This window comes from Coffea arabica, chromosome 7c (genome assembly GCF_036785885.1).
Source record: "Coffea arabica cultivar ET-39 chromosome 7c, Coffea Arabica ET-39 HiFi, whole genome shotgun sequence".
NCBI lineage: Eukaryota > Viridiplantae > Streptophyta > Magnoliopsida > Gentianales > Rubiaceae > Coffea > Coffea arabica.
In genome coordinates this window covers 1,223,906-1,251,310 of record NC_092322.1, presented here as the reverse complement: position 1 = coordinate 1,251,310, position 27,405 = coordinate 1,223,906, and the positions used below count along the sequence as shown (strand labels likewise).

Here is a 27,405-nt window from a genome sequence, read left to right as displayed (position 1 = left end):
AAAAAAAATGTATGTGTTTGTAGAGGCAGTTTCGGGAGAGGGAACAGGAGAGCGGGAAGGGGAAGGGAGAAGAAGAGGGAAGGGAGGAAGGAAAAGAGAAAAGAAAGAAAGAAAAAGAAAAAAGAAAAAGATAGAAAGAAAAAGGAAGAGAAAAAAAAGTTTTTTCATCTTACAAAAGTTTTTTTACAGTGATCTACAGTAAAGTTTTATACAAACACCCAAAAAATTCACCTTCCAAACAGGCCCTAAATTACCTTGGACTTGAACCCGTGACTTGTTCGAGGTTGCTGCGTGGGAATGTGGAGCACTCTTTTAGTTTGGTGTGCCGACTCGGGTCCTAAGGGTTTGAGTCGAAACTAGAGATGACAATAGAGGCGGGCATTCGCGGGGGATCATTGGGGCAAGGGTTGGGGTGGGGGCCGGGGGGGAATTTTTCCCCCTGTTTAGAAATGGGGCGAGGGAGCGCCACCCGTTTGAAAAACTATATATATATATGTACATAATTATATATATAATGATATTTTTAATTATACTACTAATTATACATGTCTATTAATAAAAATTATTAATTATTTATACTAAATTTATTAATACATTTATGTTAAATTTCTAATTACATTTAATACAGTAACACTTTTTTTTTCTAAAAAAAATACAATAATAATTTAGTGATTGTATTTGTATCAAAAGTGAAAACTTCATTATTTTAGTTATATTTGTTTTATCATATTAGATTGTACTCAAATAACATTTATTTAATTATTTTTATGAGTTTCAATAGTGAAGTTATAATGAATAATAATTTGGTGATGTGTTAATATTTTAGTACTTGATTATTTGCTCAAATTTAATTATAATGAAATTATATAATAAAATTTAATGAAATTTAATTTTAGTACTCCCCCGCGAGTGCCCCTGCGGGGGAAGCGGGGCCAGGGTTGGGGAGGTGTCCTCAACCCCATTGCCACCCCTAGTCTGAACATGTTCTGAGTTAAAATATATATATATATTAAAAGATAAAATATACCATAAGATCTGCGGAACTCGGAAATTTCGGAAATGGAAAAGTGAATTTCCTCGAAGCTGCCCACAAAGGCCATCATATTTAAAAGATGCGCTCAAAGGAATCAAGCGGCAAACAAGGAATCAAAGATGCGCACAAAGGCCATCATATTTTTTTAAAAAATTTTGCTGTCAGGCTTACTGCATTTGCAAAAAAAATATTTCTTTGATGCTGGGCTTAGTCAGTCAGCAGGCCAACACTTGAAAATTTTTTTTTCTCTTTCCTGTGGGACCGACTAATCTCGACAGATATCATACCCATGTTAGAATAACATTGTTTCGTTTTTTATTTTTTCAGCAATAATCCAAGAAATTAGCCCTCTTCGTCTTCCCCGCCCCCAACCCCAACCCCTCCCCATTCCCCGAAGATCGAGGCCAGATAGTGACAAGAAGGACATATACAAGTAAACAACGAATTTCGTGTAATTAATCAAATTTCGTTTCTCGAAAGAAGAAGTAAATAACGAATTTAGGCCCATACAGAAAACATCAAAAGGTCCAGTCCACGGTCGACGCGGTGGAGTCACAAGTCAAATCACAACATCAGGCCTAAGGTCTGGGTAAAGTGAAGGAACTCATTTGTGAGCCCAATTAACCTACGGCTTAGCGGGCCCAAATCCTATTACGTACTTTTGCCTCTTTCAGCTTTTTCTGCTTCTCGTCGCCAAAACAAAGGCCCTTCTTCACCATCAGTCATCAACCTTCTTATTACAGTACTGCTACTACTAAATTAGGATTGGTACTATTAAGCTTTTCGGTTTGAATCGACTTGGGTTATACTACTGCAATTGTGCTAGTAGTTTTCCGTTGCAATGGCAGGCTTAAAGAGGAAAAGAGGCCGAAAACCCAAAAATTCCATTGCTCAGAACGCCAACACCACTACTTCCACTGCCGCCGTGTACGACGGCGGAATACCTCCAAACCCTATTTCCGAAGCAACCAGCCAAGAACCTCCTACCCTACGCCGGGGCCGCGGCCGTCCCAAGAAACAAGTTGAGGACCCCAAGAACGATGGTGGAGCATCACCGGAGAGACGGGGCTCGAGGTTGCCTGATCATGCTCACATCAATGGCGGCGGAGGGGAAGGGGAGTTTCTGGCTTTCGCGGCTGCTCCCACCGGCGACCCCAGGCATGCGGCGGAGGTGGCCCACTCGGCGGCTAAGGCAGTGCCGTCGATGGACGCTGTGGTGAAGGTCTTCTGCGTGCACACTGAGCCGAATTTCTCGCTGCCATGGCAGAGGAAGCGGCAGTACAGCTCCAGCAGCAGTGGGTTCATCATTGGAGGCCGGAGAGTCCTCACCAATGCTCACTCTGTGGAGCATCACACTCAAGTCAAGCTTAAGAAACGCGGTTCTGATACTAAATACTTGGCTACCGTCCTTGCCATTGGCAACGAATGCGACATCGGTATTTCTTGTTTATTTATTCTGTGTTTGGGGGGAGAATTTTGTGTTACCAAATTCGCAATTGCATACGTGCACTAACTAGCTACTGTGAAGGTGATTCATCATTGGTTGGCATTTTTTATTGGAGCATCAGCTTTTAATCACAATTATTCAGTTTCTTGATTTAGAAGAGTAATCTCGACGACAAATTTAACTTAGCTTGCATGATTGTTGATTGAAAAAAAGAGGCAAGGAAAAGCCCATTCGGGGGGAGGGACTAATGTAGTTGGATTTCCAATTCCTTTTGGGACTTACTTGTGCTTTGAATTGTGATGAGGTAGCTATGCTGACTGTGAGCGATGATGAATTCTGGGAAGGAGTTACACCAGTTGAATTTGGAGATTTACCTGCATTGCAAGATGCTGTGACTGTTGTCGGTTACCCTATAGGGGGCGATACAATCTCAGTGACAAGTGGAGTTGTTTCGCGCTTGGAAATTCTTTCTTATGTTCATGGGTCTACTGAGCTTCTTGGACTGCAGGTCATGATTCAACCTCTTCGTTCCCCCTCACTCCAGGATTCTGAAACTTCTGTTGGTTATGTTGTTTTATGGTTTTTCTTGTTGTAATTTCTGATAGGGTGATTTTACAGATTGATGCTGCCATAAACTCTGGTAATTCAGGTGGCCCTGCCTTTAGTGATAAGGGCAAATGCGTGGGTATTGCATTTCAGTCTCTCAAATATGAGGATGTCGAGAATATTGGTTACGTGATACCAACACCAGTAATCATGCATTTCATTCAAGATTACCAAAAGAATGGGGCATATACAGGTAGCAGGTCCAAAAATGTTATTCTATGTTTCATATTTTATATTGCTGTCTTTTCCAGAGCCTGTGAGGTAATTGCTTCTCTTTGCCTCATTATGGACATTGACAACATTCCAGGATTTCCTGTGCTTGGGGTTGAGTGGCAGAAGATGGAAAATCCTGATCTGCGCATGGCAATGGGCATGACATCTAACCAAAAGGGCGTACGCATACGAAGAATTGAGCCCACTGCTCCAGAATCTCATGTTTTGAAGCCTTCTGATGTCATTATCAGCTTTGATGGGGTGAATATTGCAAATGATGGAACAGGCAAGCCTTAATTACCACCTATTGTCATGACTAATAGATGCCAAAACTTTAGTTTCATTAGCTATGATCTTTCAGTGGCCTATTGTTTGCAGAAGATTGAGTTGGAAATTTGCCAGTCATTTTTATTTGCATCATCTAAACTTGAATAGTAGAGTGTGTTTGGATAGAAGATTATTTCGAAAAATTTTTGGAATAATTAGTTTAGCACTTTTTGTGATGTGATGTATATGAGATAAAAGGATAGTTGAGAAAATAAAATAGGTGGTTGGAAAATGTGTTTGTGATGCAAGAATTTTTTTTTTTTTTTTTTTTTGCAAATAATGACCAATCCAACTCATGAGACGGTCTTTTTTGTAGTACTATATAATGTACTGCATAAAGTTTGCTGCGTTATTTTTCTTCTCATCTCCTTTTCTTGAAGTGGTTGGATAAGCATTTGAGTGTTTATTTTAGTCAAGCATAGCTTGACATATGTGAGCAGTTAATATGTATGTATATCCAGATGAACTATACTGGAATTCTGCAGTTCTCAGTATTGTTGCAGAATCATGGTTTCAAGATGTGACAGCTTTTACACATGCTAAATACAACATTTTGAGAACTACTAGTGTTGTTTAGAGACTTCTAGTCTTTTCTGAGGGTAGCTTGACTGGTTTCCTGTTCTTTTCTTTTTAATAACTCAGAGCATTCATTCTTATGTGGTGTCAAGTCCTTTACATGCTATTCTCTTTTCTATCTCTCCAGATATTTATTAGCATTGCGCTTTATCTGGAACTCATTTCCTTGTTTTGTGGCATTTTACTAACCTGCTTGGAGGAATAATTCAAAAGTGAATTGGTTCCATCAACCATTATCTTCTTCATCTTTTCCACAAAATTCTAGATTGCAATCCTATTTTTGTTGTACATGTTGGCTACTCCACAACTTGTAGTTGATCCTTCCTAACTCTAGGTGTGCATTCTCTTCCTTTTCAGTTCCTTTTAGGCATGGAGAGCGCATTGGTTTTAGTTATCTTGTCTCGCAAAAATACACCGGAGATAGTGCTGCAGTCAAAGTGCTCAGGAACTCTATGATGTTCGAGTTCAGTATAAAGCTGGCAACTCATAAAAGGCTTATTCCAGCCCACATAAGGGAGAAACCACCTTCTTATTACATTGTTGGTGGATTTGTCTTTACAGCTGTTTCTGTCCCATATTTACGTTCAGAGGTGTGTGGCTAATTTAATATCGGACATCCTCGCTATGTTATTTGTCTCCCTTGTTTCTGAAACTATCCAAATTTAGAATTTTCCTTTATCTACCTTGATAAATTTGTTTTGTTGCTTTCTTTTCAGTATGGTAAAGAATACGAATTTGAAGCTCCTGTTAAATTGTTGGACAAACATCTGCATGGCATGGCACAGTCAGTTGACGAACAAGTTGTTCTTGTTTCTCAGGTAAAATTATCTTTACTTTCTTGCATACAAACTAACATTTGCAAATTATTTTTGATCGGACTCAAAGATTGGTGCCTTGTGAAATGTGTATCAGGTGCTTGTCGCTGATATCAACATTGGTTACGAGGAAATAGTCAATACACAGGTTGGTGATAGCTAGTGGCTCAAAACTATAATGAAGCAAACTTCTGAACTTAATTAGTTGACAATGACTGGTATAGGTTATGGCTTTCAACGGAAAACCTGTCAAAAACCTGAAAATCTTGGCTATGATGGTGGAAGCCTGTGATGAAGAATTTTTGAAGTTCGATCTTGAATATGACCAGGTTCTCTCTCTTTCTGACACACACACACACACACACACTCTGTCTGTGCTTCCGTCCCTTCTTTGTGCAGCAGGGGTTAGAACTTGAAAAATTGTGTCAATTGTTTCGATTTCAAGTTTCACGCTACTATCGGGAGCATGAGGCCTTTGTGCTTACCTATTATTATTATTTAATGTGGATGGACCTCATTGGCTTTTTATTGTATGCAGATTGTGGTTCTCCAGACTAAATCTGCAAAAGCAGCAACAGCTGACATTCTAGCGATGCATTGTATACCTTCGCCGATGTCTGATGATCTCAAGACATGAAAGCAGGTTGCAGATGTAGGGCCTCCCTAAAAATTCACTTCCCGTTTATGCTCTCCTTTTCCCCTTCACTTACATATACGACTCTGCTTCTTACTGTCAACTTTTTGCAGATCGATTGTTTCTTTTCGTTACTTGTATCACAAGAAGATGCTTCCCTACTCCGCGCATCTGATGATCGTGTGACACCATGATGTTTGATTGAGGTTTTCCGTATTACAGCTTAATTCATCTTCTTGCATCAGAATGTAGGGAAGTACAGTTTTGTAGATCGTTTAGTTCTATTCAGGGGTTCATGTAAAACACGGAAGCCAATGTTTGATGCGTCTGCACACCACCTTACTGGTTATACAAGCGCAATAGGTAGTTATATACAAATAGAGATGACTAGCTTTAGTTAATGTATAGTTAAAGGGGGATATCAATCTCTGGTCTTTTACTTGTTTTAAGCGTTGTAATTTTGTAACAACGGAAGCTTGTGGTTTGCAGAGGTCTCCAGAATATCATCACATTCTTCCATCTCTTCTTTTGTTTTTCCCCACATTACAGTATAGAATCCGAGAGCTATTACTGTTGCTCCAAGAATGCTGCTCAAGAGTCAAAAGAAAGCATGTCAAGAGACGTGCGGGAGGAGTTCTTCATGGGTTTGAAAGAGGGAGTGAGTTGTTTTGCATACCTTCCTAAATACAGAGCATCACCGAGGATGATGACTCCCATTGCAACGGCAATTACGATGGATAATGGTTTGAACATTGCAACATAGACGGGGCCCTTCAACCGCAAGGCCCAAGTGTGAATTGTGTTGTTCAAGAAAGAACCAAAGATTCCCTGTGCAGATCCCGGGAAAGTACTTGCGTGTATAAGTCAAGTCTCTCGTAATTTTACGATATGCACCAACATCCACAAAGGATAAAAAGTGCAAAGCAATAAATTTCTCTTATTACTCACCGAGCAGATTATGGAGGCCAATGCCATGTTAGGCCTAATTTTCCATCTGCTCAGGTCCGGTTCCATGAAGATGCCCGCAAATGCAGCCAAAATGCTGACAAACAAGTTGTAGAAGAAGACTACTGTTATCTCTGCCGGGTATTCCTTCATAATTTGAGCCTGAGATGGTGTAAATTTGGACAATACAATACTGCACTTGAAAACCTTGTAGTAGTAATTTGGTGTTAACCCAAAAAGAAGAAAATAATACAATATAATTTCGTTGTTCTTGGCCTTGGGTGAAGTAATTCAGGGTACATAGACAATTGTACGAGAGAGTCATCAAGAATCAGAATCTCGGACCTGAACGATGTACCACATGGGGACCAAAATATATTCAGCTGTGAGAAACAAGCCACCGAGCTCCCAGTTGGATTGAGCTGTATGGAGATGCTGGGGAATGGGTATTGTATTTGTTAGTTTGATCCTTGGACCATTGTATAGGGTCACCACAAATGCACCTGAAATGGATAATACGGTGCCCAAGACCTTTGCTTGACTGCTTGAACTTCTAAATGCTAACTTTTCCATCCTGCACAGACACAGCCTCAAGTCAGGTTGCAACATTCTGTAGATTACGACTCTTATCATAATGTTATGTCTCGGACTAGGAACACTTCGGCAGCATAAAATGAATCACGCCCATGGATAGCACCAAGAAAAGATTTACAGCCATGGAGTTTCTGATCAGTTGGGGCGGGATCAACAATGGGATGATGGTCTAGAGAAATTGGCAGATGCTGCAGTGCTGACAAATTTTACCCTAACGCCAGATAAAGCAGGCTAAGAATTTCCAGGGTGCTTATATTTGGAACTGAGATATTGAGTTACAGGAATTTCTCAAACGTAATTTCCAGTTCGTTCAAGATATTCTAAAAGCGAACTAAGAGAGTGTGATTCTGTGACTCTGTAAGCCATGAAAAGTTCAAAGCGAAAATGAGAATATACACATGGGGAGGTCAAGACAACAAAGATGTGTACGGCGGTCTGGGTCCTTCTTGCGAAAAACGCAAAACTATTGAGGAGAGTACAGAGAAAGAAACATTGTATAACCTACTCTAGTCTAGTTTAAAGGAAAAAAGAGCCGACAGGGATTTTTCCGTCAGAGAAACCTTGACCTCCCACCTTTACCAAGACTTAAATGTCTCGGTGATACCAATACTCTAGTGAGAGAAAACACGGGTGAATTGGATAATTAATGAGGGTATAAAAGGAAAGTAGTGTATAGATTTAAACAATGAAAAATTTTTCTTAATTGGTGCGTAAAATCTTAAACGTCGGTTATAAAAAAAGGAAGGGAGTAGTTTAAAGGAAAAAAGAGCCGACAGGGATTTTTCCGTCAGAGAAACCTTGACCTCCCACTTTTACCAAGACTTAAATGTCCCGGCCAAAAGGCGGCTGGCAAGAAAGATGTTGTTTTTTTTTTTTTTTTTTTTCTTAACTTTTTGGGTGTGCGTTTTCTTGGTTTTTTTATTCCCATTTTACAGGGTATACATTTACACCCATCATGTATTTATTTATTGTTTTAGTTGGCACTCTAATAAAAATGCAACTACTACTACGAGTCTAAAATACATTAAAGTGGAGAAGGTTTTTTTTTAAAATGAAAGGGACCGGACCGGACCTGAAAAGGATGGCAAGTATGAAAGTGAAAGCTGGAACGAGGTTGCTGATGGCGGAAGCAAGCGTGGGAGAACTATAATTTATGCCTGTGTATCCCATTATCTGCGATGTGCACCTAACTTCCATAACGACAAATACAAGCAAAAGATTTTAGAGTCTGATAATGCAACGAATCAGGAAATGCATTCAGATAAACTTTCAATCAGTTTCAGAACAGAAATTTTACTAATCTCAGAATAGGAAATTGAAATGCGAAATTCAAATTAAAAAAAAAGAAAAGAAAAGAAAGATGTACCCAATCAGTCCGAGCAGGAAAATCTTAGAGAGGATGGAGAATTTCAGTGGAGGAAGATCCAGTCTTGAATTTGATCTGACCAAATTGGAAAAAAGAAAACAATTAGAGAAACAAAAAGCTGTGCATCGAGATCAATCAAACAAAGAGAGACGGGAAAAAGTAGATGCCACGACTAGAAGCAATTCAATTGATCATCGATCAATTACGGAGCATGTTAGGAACTTGGTATTACGAAGCATGTTAGTATTAAATTACTAACTAAGAACTGACAAGAGTGAGGACAAGGTGGGGAGATGGAGATGGAGATGAGAGACCGGTTGATGAAGAAGAAAGTCGAAGGAAGGAGAAGCAAGGCAGCAGCAAGAGCATAAGAGTAAACGATAAAGACATGATGGCTCATCCCTTTGACGGTGGCCGCCTTGAACAGCGTGTTCAGTCCGACGTTGGTGCACTCCATGCTCACCATGGCTACCAACGGTACCACTTGTTTGTAACAGTAGTATTCCCTCTCTGCTGCCATCTTCAATTCTCCCTTCCCTGTTTTTTTTTTTTTTTTGCTTCTCCTTTCTCCGCATCAATCGCGGGACAACACCGGTTGTAAAAACACTCCACCTAAAAGAATAGCAGATTTATACTGCTAGGCTAGGAAATTAGAATTCAGCGGTGCTGCTCAATGCTCATTGCTCATTGAAGAAGAAGAAGAAGAGAGAGAGAGAGAGAGAGAGCCGAGGATCAGAGGTAGTAGTAGTAAATGGAAACAAGTACGAATGGAGTGGGCATCAGCAATTTCAGCCAAGTGCTCGTCTTTGTCTTTGTATCAAGATGCCAATCATCACTGGAGGAGGACCGCTCAATAAGACTATATAATTAATAATTTTTTTTAATAATAAATTATTATATGTTTGAGCATGCATGTACATGCTTCGAGCATAGCCCACCAAATTGATTGGAGTCGGAGCGATCGATCTCGCGGTGCATTACGAATATATTACCCTTTTTCTTTTTTTTTTTTGGTGACAAATGTAAAGGAAGATACAGGGGAAAATAAAACGGGAGGGATAAAGTGTAACGAATAGAAGTAGTAATTCGCAAATTTCATCTACCATTACCAACGAGACAGCAAAGTCCTTGTTTCAAAAAAAAAAAAAAAACTCTAATAAAAATTATTAAGCCCCCCCCTCCCCCCTCCTTCTAATCTCCAAATTTTATGAATGGTTTCGTCAACTGTAATCTAATTTCAGATGATTACTTTTTTTTCTTTCACAAATGTTAGAGAAAACGCACACACATCACTAAGCTCAAACGACGCAGAAGGCATCGCTAAAATCAATCCACGAGAACAGTCTAAGGAACCCACATAGAAACCTCCGTCCAGCCAATTGGCAATTTCAGATGATTACTTGCCTCGCTGCTAAATTTACGAAAGCAGAGAGGCTACTACACTACTAACAACCCATGAAGATGAAGTGGGGGAGTTCTTGCCTTGTTTGTGATAGTGATTCTGATTGTGTGGTGCGGCACGTCATATAGTCACTCAGTTCCCACCATCATGAAACTTTCTTGTGTTGTCTTCTACTAAAAAAGCCGGATTGAGAATATAATGAAAAAAAAAAAAGAATATAATGCTATTGAGTGAGCGAGCGAGCGAGCGAGTGGTACGAGAATCGGACGAGACAAGGATGGGCTCAATGATCAATCAAAAGCTTAAAGGTGGTTGAGGAAATATGACATGTGAACCAGTAGCTGGATTGGATGATGATCCTCTCCATTACTGTGAAATTAAGTTTTTTTTTTTATTTTAAAAAAAAAACAAAAAAAGGAAGGAAAATTAAGACTTTTCATGCAGTAGCGTTACCGGTCCTTCTCTTTCATTAGCTCTCTTATTTTATTATCTTCTGAATCTCTTGCAAATATACAAACTTCGAGGTTATTATTCCGTTTTAATTTGGCGAAGGCATTAAGCTGAGTTTATAGCAAAAATCCCTGCGGCTGTACAGCATGAAAGACCAAACACAGTACTATTATCCCTCTCTAGACCCTGTGCCTCTCTTCTTGTTCATCCAAACAATAATTCTTTTCTTTTAAATTATTATGCATTACGAATATTTGAGCTCTCGATTGGGTTTGGTCTGTATGATGTACTTGTTAGGTTCTTGAGAGCGCTAGCTTACTGGCGGAAGTGAAGGAATGTGGCAGAAGATATTCACGTTGGTCTAATTTCGTTGGATCTGTATACATATATATACATACACACATTTTTCCCCTTTGGATTACCAATTGTTGGTTGGTTGGATCCGTCTAAAATCTCCTGCGTAATGGGTCTTCTTCATATTTCCAAGCTTGATAATGAGCAAAAAGGAGCAATGTTGACTGCGTTTCACTGATGCGATGGCCTAACCCACAAGAAGGGCATTTGGGGCAGCAACGGGAAACTACCATTCTGAAGCAAGATTTCGCTAAAAAATAAAATAAAATGTAAGGTTCAAATTTTATTTTGTACATAATTTTTCACATTATATGTGATGTCCATAAAATATTATTTTATAGTTATACGTTATACAAAGTGAGTTATATCATATGTAAACTGAATTATATCTTATGCAAAATGTACAAAATTGATCTAGACGATTTCTCTATTAACCATTCCTATCCCAAATCCCAACAAAGGGGGAATAAAAGTTCCCCTCCTCGTTAGGTCTAGAACACACAGGTTGAGACTAGAAAATGCCAAAATTTTAGTTAAGATTGATTTCAGTGCCTAAGGACATTTGCAGTTGCACAAGATTTGATTTCGTTCAAAACGTCCCTCATATTTTGTAAAACGATTCTTTTCGTCTCTTACTTTTAAAGTGTAAATTTATGTCTCTTACAAATTCATATTGGTCAAGTTTGGTCCCTACCTAGATTTTCGACTAATTTTTATCATAATTCATCACGCGTCTTGCATGTGATCATTTTTTAGAGATAAAATTATCAAATCAGAATTTACATAATTCGATTTGTAGTCCCTTATATTTCATAAAATAAATTATTTCGTCTCTCACATTTTACAAAATGAATTTTTTCATTTCTCACTTTTCATAAAATGAACTTTTAATTCTTTATTCACCAAGTGTAAGAATAGTTTTTTTTTTTTTTTAAATTCATGTATATGTATATTTAATTTCACCTGAATAGTTCGAATAACATAGAATATATCTCCACTTAATTTTATTTAAACAGACTAATTATAGTTGTACACATGTTATTCAATAGATATATACATGGGTTTAACTCTAACAATTTTGTTTTAAACCCAGATATATCTATTTGATTTTATCATGTGAATCTATTCAATATTATGGCCTTTCTCTTTAGGTAATAATTCATTTATTGAGTTATGTAATAAAGCCATATAATTAATCAGTCTTAATTCGAATTTTATAGTCATGCTAACAAATTATAATTTAAATCTGAAATTTCTACTCACCATCTTTAAGACCAACAGTTAAATTTCTTACATTGTGATTGTTTTAAAATTTGAAAGTACAAACCACTTATTTCTTTCTATCATACTTTTTTTGTTTATTTTTTTTGTCCAAATTTAATTTAATATAAGCACTTGATAATATTTAGGATTAAATGTCTTCTTTATTTTCAATTTTCGAATGAAAGAAAATGAATATGAGGGAAAAATTAACAAATTTTTAAATCCCTATATATATTTATTTAAATTCACCTGAACAATACGAATATCATGTAATATATCTCTATTTGATTTCGTTTGAAATAGAGATATATTACATGCTATTTATACTGTTCAGGAGAAATTAAATAGATATATACACGAGTTTAAAAAAAAGTTATTCGTACACATGATTAATAAGGGGATGAAAAAAGTATTTTATAAAATATGAAGAATAAAAAAATTAATTTTTATGAAATGTGAGGAATTATGGACCGGATTATGTAAATTTTAATTTAATAATTTTGCCCTTAAAAAATGATCACGTGCAAGGTACGCAGTAGATTCCGACAAAAAACTAGTCGAAAACCTGAGTAGGGAAGATAGGGACCAAATTTGATTAACGTGAATCTGTAAGAGATATAAAAGTACACTTTTAAAAACGAGGGACGAAAAAAATCATTTTGAAAAAGATGAGAAATGTTTTGAATGATTTTTGGTATTATTATTTATTTATTTATTTTGCGTTTAGATTGTAAGTTGTGATAGAAAGTTTGTGACCGGACGGATCCCAGCCTGCATGTAGTAATTGGTAAATTATTTCGCAGCCGGCGGATCCCGTGAATAATCCATTTCTTGATACCTTTATCGAGAGACATGACAAAGAAAAAGGAAAATAATAGTAATAATAATAAAAAGACAAGACAAAAGCATTTTCTCAAAAATTTTGAGCGTGTGTTTGGTTCCATAGAATTGGAATTGAATGTCCCCCAATTTCTATTCCTGCTGTTTGAATGTTGACTTTTTGCAGAGAATTAGAATTCAATTCTAATTCTATGGGCACTAAATTTCATGCTTTGAATTTTTCAGCGGCATCAAATAATTCTAATTCTAATTAATTGCAAACTAACCTACGGCCTCATGACTGCAATAGGCCGCCAACTTGAGAATCGAGAATCGAGACTAGATAAATACGGCACACAACTTACAACTGGTAAATGCCTTTCCTGTGCCTTTCCCCACATCACAGCGTAAAACCCCCAATGATATATTATAAACGATCCAATCACAATGCACTCAGATTAATTCCAAGCATTTATCCGAGAAATTAATTAATCATATATTGGGGAGGACTAATGAAAAATCATTAATATGTGTATCTGAATGAGAAGATTGTTTGAAAATATTTATTGTGTTTGGATAGTAAATTATTTGAGATAATTTTGTGTGTATTATTATTATTATTATTAAAATAAATGAGCAATGTGATGGTTAAGAACAGGGAATAATACTATTTTGGAAAAAGGCCCCAAAATGCGCAACGAATCTTTTGTCCCACATCCTGTGCCATCCTCTGTCCCATTTTTTATTACATTGCTATTTTTCCTACATAAACACCATATTTTAATTCTTTTTTTTTATTTTCTTAAGATCCAATAATTATTAACTGAATAAAAAATCAATACAACAGCTTTAAAAAAGCAATATATAATAGAAAATTAAAAAATACAGCAGAAAATTCATAAAAAATCTCATTTTTTATGCATTTTGATTTTTTGAGTTTGTTAAATTTTATATATTACTCAAGTAATAATTATTGGATCTTAAGGAGACAAAAAAGAATTAAAACATGATATTTATATAAGAGAAATAACAATATAATAAAAAGTGGGATGAAGAATGACACAGCATGTGGAACAGAAGATCCGTTGCACCCAAAATGTAGCAACAAAAGACTGGGCTTGCAACCGCACAATTTTCGCGCACACCACACAGCAGGTGCTTTGTGTGGTTTTGGCGTGTGTGTTGGGGGGGTGGGGGGGGGGGGGAAGGGGAGGTAGGGGAGAAGATAATGGTAGTGGGAATCGTTTTGAAATTGCACTTCATCGGTCAGCTTTAGCGTACTTATAAACTTTTTGTAGCTATAATTCTCTCTGCTTTTCCTAACCGTTGTCAAATTGTTACTCGTTAACATCACTAAAATTCACCTAATCTATTTTATACCCTTTCCTACATTTATTTATTTTCTTATTTAATTCTACACATCTTTTTTTTTGTATTTATTTACTTTACCTAATTAATCTTACATTTCTCAAAGTATAATACCTGAAATATATCATAACGAATGTCCAATGGGCATCCGTTAGACAGATCCCATTTATATAATGGACAATAATGTGAATAAAATATGATCTACTCAAACAAAATACCTAAAATATTTACAAACTTCTATTCTAATTTAGTAGCGGTTGAAGTCTCTTGTATATGTTAAACTAATTTGGATATTTACATTTAATTTTTCTTTCCAAATGTTGAAAGAATATATTGATAAAAAAAAAAGGTTCTGTGTTGGATTAGTTTAAGTGACTTATGAAGTTGTGATTTCATAGCTCGAGCTACAGAAATGTGCCGTGGATTAAAAGCTAGATAATTTTGGTACATCAAAATATCAAGCAATATGCAAGGCTGCCAAACTATTTTTTAACCAAAATAAAAAGAGTGACGCGTTAGTAATCAAGAGGAGCAGATGGATGATCTTTAATTCGCATGCATAAATTAGTATAAGAAAAGATGTGTTTGGATTGTAATTTTTCAAAGAAAAATTGTTACGTTTTTCAAAGAATGACACATTTTTCAATCAGCTTTTTACCTCTCAAATATCAGATCGCTACAGTAATTTTTCTACATAAAATCTAGAAAAATGGAATCCAAACAAAATCAATTATTGATAGATACAAGCTACTTCCCAACCAAAAAAAAAAAAAAAAAAAGATTATGAATGCATAAAACATGAAAACAGAAGGGGAAAAAATCGTTACTAGCTATCTTTTATTTTAATAAGAATAAGAGTGGAGTGGATTAAGGGAGAAAAGATGACAACTATACTTTAAAGACACAATACTTGAAAGAAAATTATGAGGAGAAGGTAAGAGCTTTTGTTTAGAAGGATGGAGGAAATTTGCAATATATTTCCAATGGTGGGTGTGCTAATACTTAGAATACGCCGATTCCCTGTGCAAATCTCGTGTAGTCAGAAAATCGAGAAAATGATAGACCATAAAAGGCCGCCACTCCCCCGTCGAAAGAGCGTTGGGGGTAGTTATTCTGGGTTTAAGGTCCTCAGCCGCATCTCCTGTAACCAATTGGTTGGATGGTGTTGGTTTGTGGGTCCCCCTTAGACTGACTTTAGGGTCCGATTTTGTGATGACTCCTGAGTGTTTCTAACCTAATTATGTGTGTTTCTTCTTCTTCTTCTGTCTATGGAAAAAAATAAATAAATAAAAGGCCGCCACTGAGTGCATCTGCGGACGACGACATGTATCTGTAAACTTGCAACTGAGAGGGCAACCATGAACATGCATGAATGCTGTGGGTCGCAGTCCGTCCAAGATCTACACGAGATTTGCAAAAATAAAAAACAATGGCAGGAGAAAATCATTTATTGAGCGTTCCTATTAGAAAATAAATGCAATAGGTTAATTAAGCAACTCGCTGGGACACGTTCCTCGTTTGTGGCATCGTCATGTCATATTCGTCTCAAGCGAAGTGGGGCATTTTGGCTGTAAGATGCCATAAACTTTGCTCTTTTGTGATATTCGCCATTGCCCTTGCCCTCCTCCTGTGCTTATCGGAAGGTAAAACCAAAAAGATACAAATCGAATATTATCATGGATTTTGGTTCCCGTCAAGATTTTGTTTTTTGTTCTTTTACTACTATTCTTTCATAAAAAGAAATGGAATGAGTTACCTGTCAAACAATCGTGTACTACTACTAACTCGGGAGAGGAAAACCAAGAAAGGCAGGCTTTGACTTGGAATAAGCTGCGGTAGTAGTAGCGCATAGGAAGGAAAAGAAAAGCTGAAAAGTATCATACAAGAATGTTAGTAACATGAAAACGGTTAATATATCCAATTCAACGTGTGTGGCTGCTTCGGAGCAACACCACCGTAACCATGGCTGTGAATGGGCAACACCGCTCCCATAACGACGCCTCCCCATCCATCTTCCTTTCTTTCCAGCTTTCTCTACAAGCACACATGCCGCTAGTACCGTACGCGTTTCTCATACTACTAAAATTGTTTGGGCAAATTATCCAATTGGCCCTTGAACTCTTTGTCTAGGTAAAAATAAGCCCCTCATCTATTTTTTACTGACTTTAAGCCCTCAAACTTGTAAAATTGGACACTCGCGACCCTTTTAGCCAGTTTCTCCGGTTTTGCAACCGGAAGCCCAATTCACACGAATGCCAGTGCCCTTCTTCAAAGGGCATTTTTGTCCGCAATTTCTAAGCAAAGAGAACAACTCCTCCTTCTTCCATCCATTTATGCAAAACCCTTGTTGCCGCCGCTTTCTCTCTCCTCATTCTCTGCAGGAGAGTGATACCTCCGCTCTTAGGAATCTTCCCACGAGCAAAGTCATAGCCATCAGAGCCAGATCCAAACGACGAGTTATGCTTAACCCGCATCAGTGAACACCCATTAAAGAACCTCCAAAACTGGAGCAAAGCTATCTTCGCTAACCCTTGCCAAGGCTTCACCTCCTTCCTCTAAGGTGCCACCTGCAACAACGGCCGCATTTACAAACTCTCCCTCTCCAACCTCTTCCTAAAGGGCTCCATCTCCTCCAATATCTCCAGCTGTACTAATCTCCAAGCACTCGACCTCTCCTCCAACGCCATCTCCGGCGCCCGAGTCGTTATGCTCCAGGGCCCGAACGGTCCCTCCGCTGTTAAACATGTCGGTGAGGCCGATGGGGGCGAATTTGGTGCCCCGACCGAGACCAAGCTCCTTGGTGGGAACAAAGCTGTAAATCTCGAAGGAGGAAGGTTCGATCGTGATTTCAGTTGCAGGAGAAGCGGGGTTGGTCAAGAATAATTTCCCGGCCTGGCTTAGGTTGACCGCGTATTCCTGTGCCTCGCCCATTTTGGAGGCTTCCTTGGTTTGTCCCCATTCAATTTCGGCGACGTGAACCCAATCGGACATGGACTTGTAGCACTCGGAGTGACCCCTGATCCTCTATTCTTTGGGGTCCCAACCAGCTCCTTGGCAGTTGAATGCGCCAATCACGCCTCCAAACTGTCAAAACATCACCAACCAATAAAAAAAAAATTGCTCAAATTGATGATGAGTCAAGAAGAGTACCCTGTTGAAGTTTCAGATCTTGAGAATGGTCTTTCCATCAAAGAGTGGATTCTTGAAGAGGCCCCATCCCCTCTGACCTCCAATGCCTCGTCAATCTCGCTGTCCTAAACCTTTCCTGTAACCGCCTTTCCGGCCCAATCCCGCAACAGCTCACTCTCTGCGCCTACCTTAATGTGATCGATCTCCACGGTAACCAACTTTCCGGGCTCATCCCTCAGCAGCTGGGATTGCTGGCCCGCCTCTCGATTTTCGATGTTTCGAATAACAAGTTGTCGGGTCCGATACCCTCGTCCTCAGGAAATAGGAGCGGAACCGCCGAGGTTTAATGCGAGCTCCTACGAGGGGAATAAGGATCTGTACGGGTACCCATTGCCGCCAATGAGGAGCAAAGGGCTATCGGTTCTGGCCATTGTGGGGATCGAATTGGGAAGTGGGTTGTTGAGTTTGGTGCTGAGCTTTACAGCTGTTTGCGTATGGTTGAAAATTTCGGAGCAGAAAATGGCTGCTGAAGAAGGCAAAATTAGTCAACAAAGGTTTTGCAGAGAATGAGGAGAGAGAAAGCGACGGCAACAAGGGTTTTGCAGAAATGGATGGAAGAAGGAGGAGTTGTTCTCTTTGCTTAGAAATTGCGGACAAAAATGCCCTTTGAAGAAGCACACTGGCACTCGTTGAATTGGCCTTCCGGTTGTAAAACCGGAGAAACTGGCTAAAAGAGTCGCGAGTGTCCAATTTTACAAGTTCGAGGGCTTAAAGTCAGCAAAAAATAGATGAGGGGCTTATTTTTACCTAGACAAAGAGTTCAAGGGCCAATTGGATAATTTGCCCAAATTGTTTCAATGACTCGCTCGCTGTCTTGGATTGTTCCTTGTTCGACTAGTTTATTTTGTTTCCTTTGTTTTTTTTTTTTTGTTGGAAATGCTGAACGGGTAATTTTGTTCTACCTTAAAATGTTCAAATTCTAATTTTACCATTTTCCTTTTTATATAGTACTTGACAACAAAAAATTCCATTTAGAAAACGGAAAAACTGGGGGAAAAGAAAAGGGAGAGAGAGGGGGGTGGGTGGTGTTTCCATTTAGGATAATGAAACGGTCACGTACCCCATAAAACGCAAATCATCTAAATTGCACAGAACGATACGCTAGAAATTCGACTTCCATTAAAAAACGAAGGAAATACCTTCTTTTTTCACTCGATGCTTCAAGGTGCAACATCAAGTTTTCCTTCTTTTTCTCCTTAAATTTGGCATTGCACGGAAATATCTTGAAGAATCCTTATCATAATCATCGTCGCTGATAATTTCCTGAATGCTTGCTACCTCCGACCTATCCCTATTTGCACTCTCATCTGGATTCTTGGTGGTGGTGGTATACGAAGTATCCAGGTTCCCCAGTCTCCCCGCCTGAACAGGGTTCACTGCTCTGGTGGGGCTCTTACTGATCTCATCTTCCCCCAATCCCGAGCACTTGGATGGATCAGATTCAAATGTCGTCACTTTCCCCGGGCACTTAGATGACCCCTGCAAGTCCCCATCAGTAGTATCTTCGTCCAAGCAAAATCCACCTCCCACTGACAGGTATTCTTTGGATAACTCGGTATCGGAAACGATATCATTGGAAGGACTGGAGTTTAGTTGATCTGTCCCCATATCTTCTTTAGCTTTGCCAACACCATATCCATCACCCTTTTCGAGAAATTCCCAGGACAGTTCTTGATCAAGATTTTCACTCTCGTTAATTTTGCTTGGAACAGCTGCTGTAAGATCCTCGAGCATGTCTGCAGACGACACTTTCCTTGCTCCACTACCCTCCCTGGAGCTTTCATCACCCGAATCGGGATCATCAGATTTCAAGTTAAACTCAGAGTAGTTCACTTCCTTCCGAGGCCTTCTCGACTGAAATTTCACAAATAGAATACCAATCACAACCAAATAGAAGGAATGACGACAAAAACTACTTAGAGCGAGGGAAAAAGGGCAGAGGAAGTCAAGGTGAACTAACTGATCTTCCTAAAGACGCCTGGTAAGACTTCTAATTAGACTGATGAAGGGCTGGAATCTAATCAGTTTTATGAATGAAATGATTATCCACTACTGCAGGTATATTAAGGCTTAAGTGGACCAAAAGGTACAAACAACGTTAGGTGCTGATTAGGACTTTTAAGAATATGGGATTTATTTAAGCTAGTGAAGAAAACAATATTGCTCAGATCAGGTCAGATTTTTCCAGACATGGTCAGTTTCAAGCTTTCATCAATGCTTAGTGCAACAGCAAACTTTAAGATCAGAACGGATGATGAGACACAAAATACAAGACTTACTCTTCGTACTTGGTTTTGCTCTCCAAAATTAACTTGGACATCTTGCGCACTGTCGCTATAGATTTCATCATCAGGGCTAGATGAAGAATATTCTGAAGAATGAGATTTAATTCCTCCTTTGTTAATAGGATGATCACTTGCTCCACCTCTACCTCTAGCTTTACCTCTTTTCCTAACAGTAACTCCTCTACTTCGACCTTGAAAGTTTTCCTCACTGGGTAATCTGTTCCTACTCCCACCACCAGGGTGTAAAGGTCGTCCCAGGGATCCTATATTTCTCAACTCCGTTTCATTTACTTTTTCTGTAGTCTTGGCCTCATTCCCAACATCTGCATATTCTTGTCCACTGGAAGCTTCTTCTAGTTTGTCCCCAGCCGCAACATCTTGGTTGTTTCTTCTTTTCTTTTTACTTCTCAGGCCATCTTGCACAGACTCATCCATCAAGTCCAAGGATTTCTTCCCTGTTATACCTCTGACAGCTTTTTTGATCCTCTTACTCCGAATATTTGCAAATCTTTCATTGAATGTGTAAAATGCTTCCAACCGCAGTTGAGTCTACAGCAATCAAGGCAGAGAAACACCAAGACATCATCATGCAGCCAAAAAAAAATATATATACAACAGTACAAGCAATGACATTCACATTGCATTTGAAACTAGAAATGCAATACAAGAAAAACAACTTGCATGTTGAGAGGAAAACTACATAATTTGGATAGAACTCTTTCAGAATCAATTCAACATCTAAACCAGCAAATATGAAAGATAAGAGTTCATCAAAGAGCTAAGTGCCTTTTTCCTTGTGCATCTGCCAAAGAAGTGAACAAATGGAACCATCAAAGGACTGACACTAAAATCCTGAACGCAAGATCTTCCTCATACTATGGGATAGACACTACTTGTGAAACAGGACATGAACTGTTAAATATGAGAGAGATGTATGGTTGCCCTCGAAACTTCTCAATACAGAGAGAAAGAGAGAAGATGAGTCAACCTCACGTTTATTGTACTCCTTCAATACAGGAAGCAATAGTTCATCTGCCTTTTGGGTGCTCCATCCAAATTTCTCCCAACACAATCTGTATCAATACCAATTAAGCTAAGCAACACAGCTCCCAACAAGTGCTCAAGGCAAAACTATAAAAGAAAAAGTCAAATGCAAAGAAAGAACTGAACTTTCCTATGCATTTTAATTTCCAGTGCAACTGTCTATTTTCTTGCTAAAAAAGAAACTGATATTAAAGAATTTGTCACAATAACAACCAATAAGTGCCACCTATTAATCCTCCCTCTCCCTCCCTTCCCCCCACCCACAAATTGAAGGATCAAATTATCTAAACCAGGAACAAATAACTTTACAACAACACTTGTCACTCAACACTCAAAACAAGTCTCAGGTTCTAAAATGCCCCAGAAGACTATTTCAAGCGAGACAAGCAGAAAACACATACTTGCGGAGAACAAAATGATCTGGCTTCCCCCACGAGAAAGGCTCGGTTGACTTATCTACTTGTGGAGATGAATATGCTGAAATAACAGCATCACTCGGGAAAGAAGAAGGAATGTGCCAGTTTTTGCTCACATTTCTCTGCATATAGAACATTTAATGAATGAACATAAAAGCCAAGAAAGAGCAGTGTCCCTTACCAATGCATGTAACACAAAGAACACGAGAATCATGACAATACATGCTTATTCATAAAAATCTGCTTCAACTTTTGGGTGTCATCAACAGACCCAGAAACATCTGCATCACGTGCAGCAACTCCACTTAACTTGGCATCTGAGCAATTCATATCAGTCTCACCAACTTGTGATTGTATCTGCTTTGAGCTACTCCCTGCTTGCAAATCAAACTTTCCCAAAATGGATGGATCTGGTGATTCAATCCACTCACGAAATCTATGGAGGCCATCCTCTTCAGGGAAAGCATTTACAACCTCGATAGCATTTACAATGCCAATTCCACTAGAAAAATTTTGTACATTAGAACAGACCAGACACGAAGTCATAATGTACTCCGAACCAAGATAATATAAATCAGGAACTAGAACTAAATAAAATGAAATCAATACAGCATGCCAGCACATCTTCAGCCTCAACCACAAAACAACAAAATAAGGGATTGGAAATTCTGTATTCCTGATTGAGTTGATCGAGAAAAGGTTTTACCTTACACCTTCAGTGTAGTCACTTCCAAGCAGCAGTGCCATATGAATTAACTTTTCCCGATTTAAGCCAAGCTCATTCTCTATGTCCTGGCCAGCCAGATAAATTGCATCAACATTAGATAGTCCATGCTAGAATGTGAATGTTATTGCCAAGAAGATTAAGAAGCTACTGCATAGTTAAACACAAATACATGGGATAAAAAGGCAAAGAGAGAGAGAGAGAGAGAGAGAGAGAGAGAGAGAGAGAGAGAGAGGGAAAGGAATCAAGGATGGATCATCCTAATCTCAAAACAAGTAATATTTACACACTGCCATGGAAAACCATCGCAAACTAAACTTAACATCATGCCAGGGCATAAAGACAACTAGTTCTGGAGCTTTCTTATTTTTTAGTGCTTCAAAAGTGAGTAAAGAGTAAACGAAATCCCAAATTGAAGACGACACAAACCTTCATAAAATATGTCTCAACATACTTGCGATCATCAAAAATGTTCTTGCAGACATTTCGTGCGCCAAACAAGAATGCATCGGAATCATCAGTAACTACACCATCAACAAGGTTTACAAGTTCCATGAATGCACATTGAGCTTCAGCTTCCATGGGTGCAATAATAAAAGGTAAGCCAAACATTTGAAGTAACTCCTACAAGAAGGGAAAAAAATGAAACCCAACAAGCTTGATAAGCTTTGCTTCGTTGAACCAAAAGATACAAGATTTGGATAAACAGAAAGGGACAATGTTCCCTAAATGAAAGAAGAACATGACAAAAGACAGGAATAAAAAATTTATCAGTATCTAGGCATGCTTTTGACTTGAAATAGAAACACCAGTCATGAATCAGGTTAACAAACAATAAGGAACTCAATTTTAACAAAACTATCTAGAATTCACAACAAGATCCTGCTCAGACTCTGAATGGTTATGAATGTACGGCCATAATATCTGGATCCATCAATATTTAAGAACAATATCAAGACATATCACACCTGGCATTCAGCAAACATTTCACTGCTTACTGATTCAGCATTTCGCTCAAGCTTTTTCTGCTTATCTCCAAGTTCTCTCTGCTCCTCACCTAAAAGTAGCACTTCCTCCTCCAATCTAGCTTCTTCCTTTCTGCCATATGATGAACCATCTTTACCCAAATGTTCTTCTCCACATTCATGAACTTCTCCCTCTCTGCATTGTTGAGCAGTGTCAATCATTAAATCTTTCAAAGAGGCTCCTTTTATTTCAGTTGTCCTATTCAAATGGCCATCTACTACTGCCTCAGCCTCAGACCCATTATGTAAACCATCTGCAAAAATGGCATCAGCAAATCAGCAGAATGATGAGTTACAAATGACAGGAACATGTTGAATAACTATCATTACCTGCAACAATTCCATCCCCAGTGCCAGAAGCAAGCTGCGCTTCAAATGGCGAAACATCCTTTTCTTGTACAGGGGTGCCACATACTTCTTGGTGCGAAGTATTATTTCCACTCACATCTTGCATTAGTGGGTCTACGAATGGGTAGCTTCCACATGCTTTTTCAGGCAAAAGATCCTTCGTACCATAATTAACTTCTAAATATGCAGTCAAGTGGCCGTCCAAAGAACTATTGGTCTCCACAATGTTACTAGCAGGACTTCTGGTGTTCTCTTGAACATGACAAGGGGACTCATGCTGTTGATTATTAAATGTGGAGGGAGGTTGTGACATTTTTCCATCCACTTCTTTATGAATAAACCCAGAATTCCTGCTCAAACTAACCACTGCTGCCGTTGCTCCACACTTTTCATCCTCATCAGGTGTATCAACAAGCCTTTGATCATCCAGGTCCTGAAGACTCCTCCTTATTGCTTCCTTTAGATCAGCTTCTTCTTCCAAAGCACCTTTAGAAACAATGTCCAAGTATTCACCAGAAAAGGAGGCCTCTTCTTGGATACCAAGAGAACCATCCTCACATCCCAAATCATTCTCATCACGCATACCATCTGGCAGGAGTGGCTTACATTTCAGTTTATTGTTTGAAGTACCAGCTTCAACTTCAATATCTCCATCCTCCCACTCAGGTTCTGAAGTAGAATCCAAAGATTGTTTCTTTGAGAGAGAATCATTAATAGAAAATTCCATTACTGGATCTCCTGCAACTAAATGAGCAAATAGATCATCATCCTCACCACCCAGTTCATGCTGACCATTATCGTCAAAAGATATCTCCATGGAAGTTCCAGCATTCAATATGCTTTCTTCATTGTTCTCATCAACACAAGTCATTCCATTTGAATCCTGATAACAGGTTGCTAAATTTGGGATCCGCTTAGAAAAATTGTCTGGTATATCAACTACACTGCTACAATTGGTAGATTCTTCTATTGCACTTTTAGTCATGCACACACTCTCTCCATCAATCTCTTTCATCAAATCCAAATTTCTTTGCAAATCTCGAGTCATACGAATACCCATAGCTCTAACTCTACTCACTCGAACCCGACCCCTCTCATCCAGATATGTCTCGACATCATTCTCAAAATTCCTTTGAGGTTCATCAACAGTAGATCCAGCCACAGCAGTGTGTTTTGTTTTTGATGCAACATCATTGACAGCACTTGTGGAAGGGTTCACTGGTGCTGTTTGACTTTGTTCACTTTTCTTGCTCCCTTCTCCAGTAGATGTAAGGACCCTAATAATTCAAGTGCACAATAAGTAATATCATTGCTTGAAGGACGGTGTCTCAGACAAAATTTTAAAAATAAACAAGGCTCGTTCTTGAATTTAATACTCTATGCAGATGTATTAAATTCAAGAACGAGCTCTGTTGAGCAGAAACCAATAGTCAAAAGTCAAAAGATGTTTGCTTACTGTTTGTTCCCACTGAAATTTGTTGAGAAAATAAATTCTCGATTTGCTTCAGAAGCAATTCTTGAAGTCTGTACCCCACCTACTCCCCTTCCTGCAGCAGATTTCTGCACTTCATCTATCTCACGCCGGAAAGCAACTGTTTTAAGATAAGCTTGTATCTGTAATTCCGAAAATCTAGAAGGGGCCTATTTGTACATTCGAAGAAAATGCCCAGAAGCAAAAAAGAAAAGAAAAAAAGAAGGATGAGGAACATCCTAAAGAGTCTGCAACTTTAGCATTACTTTAGAGAAGATGGATAAACATAAACCAGTAAAAAGCAGGAAATGACACAAGCTGACACACAGTCCTGAAAACACCTAAACACTTGCAATGAGGTAAAAGACTGCAACACTCAAGAAGCATTGAGCATTTCTTATCTACATCAGAAAGAAGAAATCAAAAGGTAACAAGTACATCTTTGTACCACATATAAATATCCTATCAAGCTACTGTAAACCAAAGAATCAATGATCCAGATTTAAAATATGTAATTTGTCTTACTAGTAATTACATACTGACAGCAGAAAATACAGTATAGTTTTTAAAGCAAACAAAATAAAGTACAACCAAATATGTAATTTGTCTTACTAGTAATTACATACTGACAGCAGAAAATACAGTATAGTTTTTAAAGCAAACAAAATAAAGTACCTTCCCAAAAATTTTCCAGGAGATGCTCAACATCTATTAAAGGTGCTAAACTATGACTACAGCTCATTTATATACATTTACCTCTTAAGGTGGTTGAGATCATACCTTCTTAACCCTTTGATACTTTTGTCTATTCTCAGCCATCAATCTCTCTCTCATCTGTGAGGAAATCAAGATATCAGAAAAGAATAAAGCTTTTTTTTTTTTAATTAAAGTTTGACAAAGCTTTGTCTATCAAAACTTCTTATATCTATATATATATATATATATCACTAAATTACCTGAACGAGAAGATCAAGTTGCATGGATGGAGGTAAGGCAGCTAAGATAGCAGGATCAATTTTTCCATGCATGGTTGGCTGCAATTGATTGAATAGAGTCAAGCGAGACACCACTTAGATCTTCTACAATCTTAATATCATCGCAAAGCACAACAAAATCAGTCTCTGTCAAGTAGAGTAGGTCCAAAAACTAAATAAGCAATAGAAATGGAACATATTGTGTTTTTAACTTTGATAACTGTAAAAATGATCCTTAATCCAAATATGCAGGTAAAAAGATGCAACTTTTGGTGACAGATTGATGGCTAAATTAGAAACTGCAGCAATAAACTCTAGGTGGTAAAGGTTTCAATAATGTATCAGATATTCCTTGCCCTAATCTCCAGAATTGTAAACTTGGATATGGTTCTTATTCCCCCCGAACCTCCTCATAATATAACTACAATATCTGACAAGAAAGAAAAGCTCACGAGGATCATCTCTTCATCCTCATCAGCACCTTCTTCTTCTTCAGTTTGAATCCCCACACCAGATGATGACTCAGCAGCAGCGAAACCTTCATCTTCCTCCGCTGCAAGTGATGCTGCCAACCTTGATTAACTCAACATAAAAAAAGTAAGAATTTTTTTTTTATAGCCATACACTTCCTTTCAAACTTTCACAACTACAAATAAACAAGATAACATAGTTTAGCACACACATTTCATCCAATGCTTCCTGATTGTAATCATCTGTAAACAATAAGCTTTGTCCTGATGTCTCCTGCGCCATCTGTGCTTCATCTGTCGCGACCTTCTTACCTTTAGCATCATTAGTCCTTCTCTGTTTCTCAAGTTCAGCAGCCAGTTCTTTCAATCTTATTTGCTTGAGCTGTTAAAAGGGTTGAACAGAAACACCTATTACACACACAGATGAACCAAATTTCATCCACAATACAAGAAGCACTTAATATTCCTTTTGCTTAAATTAAACAATTAAAGAGGCATCTCATTTGCTATTAGAAATGAAGAACATAAAACAAGGAAAAAAATACAGAGCATTTGATAATAATTGGTGGAAGAAATAAGGGACCTGATTAAGAAGAAGCTTCTCGGCGGTTTTTCGAATCTTGGCTTGAGCATTCTCGCGCTGGCGGCGGCGGGCGATCACAGTACGGCGTTTAAGAGCGGGCGTGCCGCCATCGAAGATGAAGACCGGCTTGGTTCGGAGGTAAAGAAGCTTGCAAATTCGTCGGAAAAACCCCAACAAATGAGCGTTCCTTACCATCTCTCCTTTCTCGTCTCTCATCGCTTTCATGAACTGAATCATCCATATACTCGCGTCTAAGCATAATTTAAGTGAGCTTACAATTAAAAATTGACATCAATAGTTCACGACTATAATTCTCTTAATATCATAACTGAATCTGGCATCTGGCATGATTAGGGTTGGAATGGAGAAACGAAGGGGCTCACCGATTGCGAGTCGTTTCCCGGCAAGGGTTTCCACGGAAACGCGGCGGCCAACGGGGGCCAAGAGGTCCCAGAGGCCGTGGACGCCCATATTTTAGCTTATTTGATGCTGCCTGTCCCGTGCAGTGTCATAAAACCATCACCCAGTTTTCTTTTTGGAATTTTATCTGGGATGCTTTTGCCGCCACGGAAGGATGAGCTAACTGATGACTTTGCTGCTGCAAAGTCGGTTAGCCGAGGTTGCCAAAACGACAACGTAGAGCCGATAGGAAGCTCGAGCGTAC

At 38.6% G+C, this 27,405-nt stretch overlaps 3 protein-coding genes across 21 annotated transcripts; 1 reads left to right on the top strand and 2 right to left on the bottom strand.

Annotated features, from left to right (window-relative positions):
• Window positions 1-1,727: 1,727 nt before the first annotated feature.
• On the top strand, window positions 1,728-6,170 carry LOC113698873 (protease Do-like 9). 2 transcript variants are annotated; one of them, XM_027218826.2, is made up of 10 exons: window positions 1,728-2,469; window positions 2,789-2,988; window positions 3,099-3,279; window positions 3,394-3,585; window positions 4,560-4,792; window positions 4,919-5,020; window positions 5,115-5,165; window positions 5,242-5,346; window positions 5,556-5,669; window positions 5,765-6,170. In XM_027218826.2, the coding sequence occupies exons 1-9, from the start codon at window positions 1,875-1,877 to the stop codon at window positions 5,652-5,654; spliced, it is 1,758 nt and encodes a 585-aa protein (XP_027074627.2). In that variant the 5' UTR covers window positions 1,728-1,874; the 3' UTR covers window positions 5,655-5,669; window positions 5,765-6,170. The 2 variants fall into 2 exon arrangements, with proteins under 2 accessions (XP_027074627.2, XP_027074628.2); XM_027218827.2 differs by having other exon boundaries at window positions 5,556-5,660; window positions 5,765-5,900.
• LOC113698874 (WAT1-related protein At3g28050-like) lies at window positions 5,914-9,340 on the bottom strand. Of its 8 annotated transcripts, none has more exons than XM_027218830.2 (7): window positions 8,871-9,340; window positions 8,557-8,631; window positions 8,263-8,376; window positions 6,942-7,170; window positions 6,600-6,758; window positions 6,328-6,479; window positions 5,914-6,238 (listed from the first exon to the last, which is right to left on the bottom strand). In XM_027218830.2, exons 1-7 carry the CDS (start codon window positions 9,074-9,076, stop codon window positions 6,097-6,099), a joined length of 1,077 nt encoding a protein of 358 aa, XP_027074631.2. In that variant the 5' UTR covers window positions 9,077-9,340; the 3' UTR covers window positions 5,914-6,096. The 8 variants fall into 8 exon arrangements, 7 of the variants coding, with proteins under 7 accessions (XP_027074631.2, XP_071913038.1, XP_027074630.2 ...); XM_072056937.1 differs by having other exon boundaries at window positions 6,600-6,803; window positions 8,827-9,271; XM_027218829.2 differs by having other exon boundaries at window positions 8,827-9,271.
• Window positions 9,341-16,003: 6,663 nt separating this feature from the next.
• On the bottom strand, window positions 16,004-27,332 carry LOC113698930 (DNA repair protein UVH3). Of its 11 annotated transcripts, XM_072056929.1 has the most exons (17): window positions 27,125-27,295; window positions 26,742-26,992; window positions 26,371-26,566; window positions 26,141-26,261; window positions 25,671-25,748; window positions 25,495-25,548; window positions 24,700-24,884; window positions 23,226-24,520; window positions 22,839-23,149; window positions 22,300-22,494; window positions 21,853-21,938; window positions 21,369-21,648; window positions 21,132-21,268; window positions 20,675-20,759; window positions 19,681-20,235; window positions 18,541-19,255; window positions 16,004-17,296 (listed from the first exon to the last, which is right to left on the bottom strand). In XM_072056929.1, the coding sequence occupies exons 3-16, from the start codon at window positions 26,439-26,441 to the stop codon at window positions 18,575-18,577; spliced, it is 4,134 nt and encodes a 1,377-aa protein (XP_071913030.1). In that variant the 5' UTR covers window positions 26,442-26,566; window positions 26,742-26,992; window positions 27,125-27,295; the 3' UTR covers window positions 16,004-17,296; window positions 18,541-18,574. The 11 variants fall into 11 exon arrangements, with proteins under 11 accessions (XP_071913030.1, XP_027074709.1, XP_027074710.1 ...); XM_027218908.2 differs by lacking the exon at window positions 16,004-17,296 and having other exon boundaries at window positions 18,499-19,255; window positions 26,371-26,540; window positions 27,125-27,332; XM_027218909.2 differs by lacking the exon at window positions 16,004-17,296 and having other exon boundaries at window positions 18,499-19,255.
• Between the last annotated feature and the right edge of the window lie 73 nt (window positions 27,333-27,405).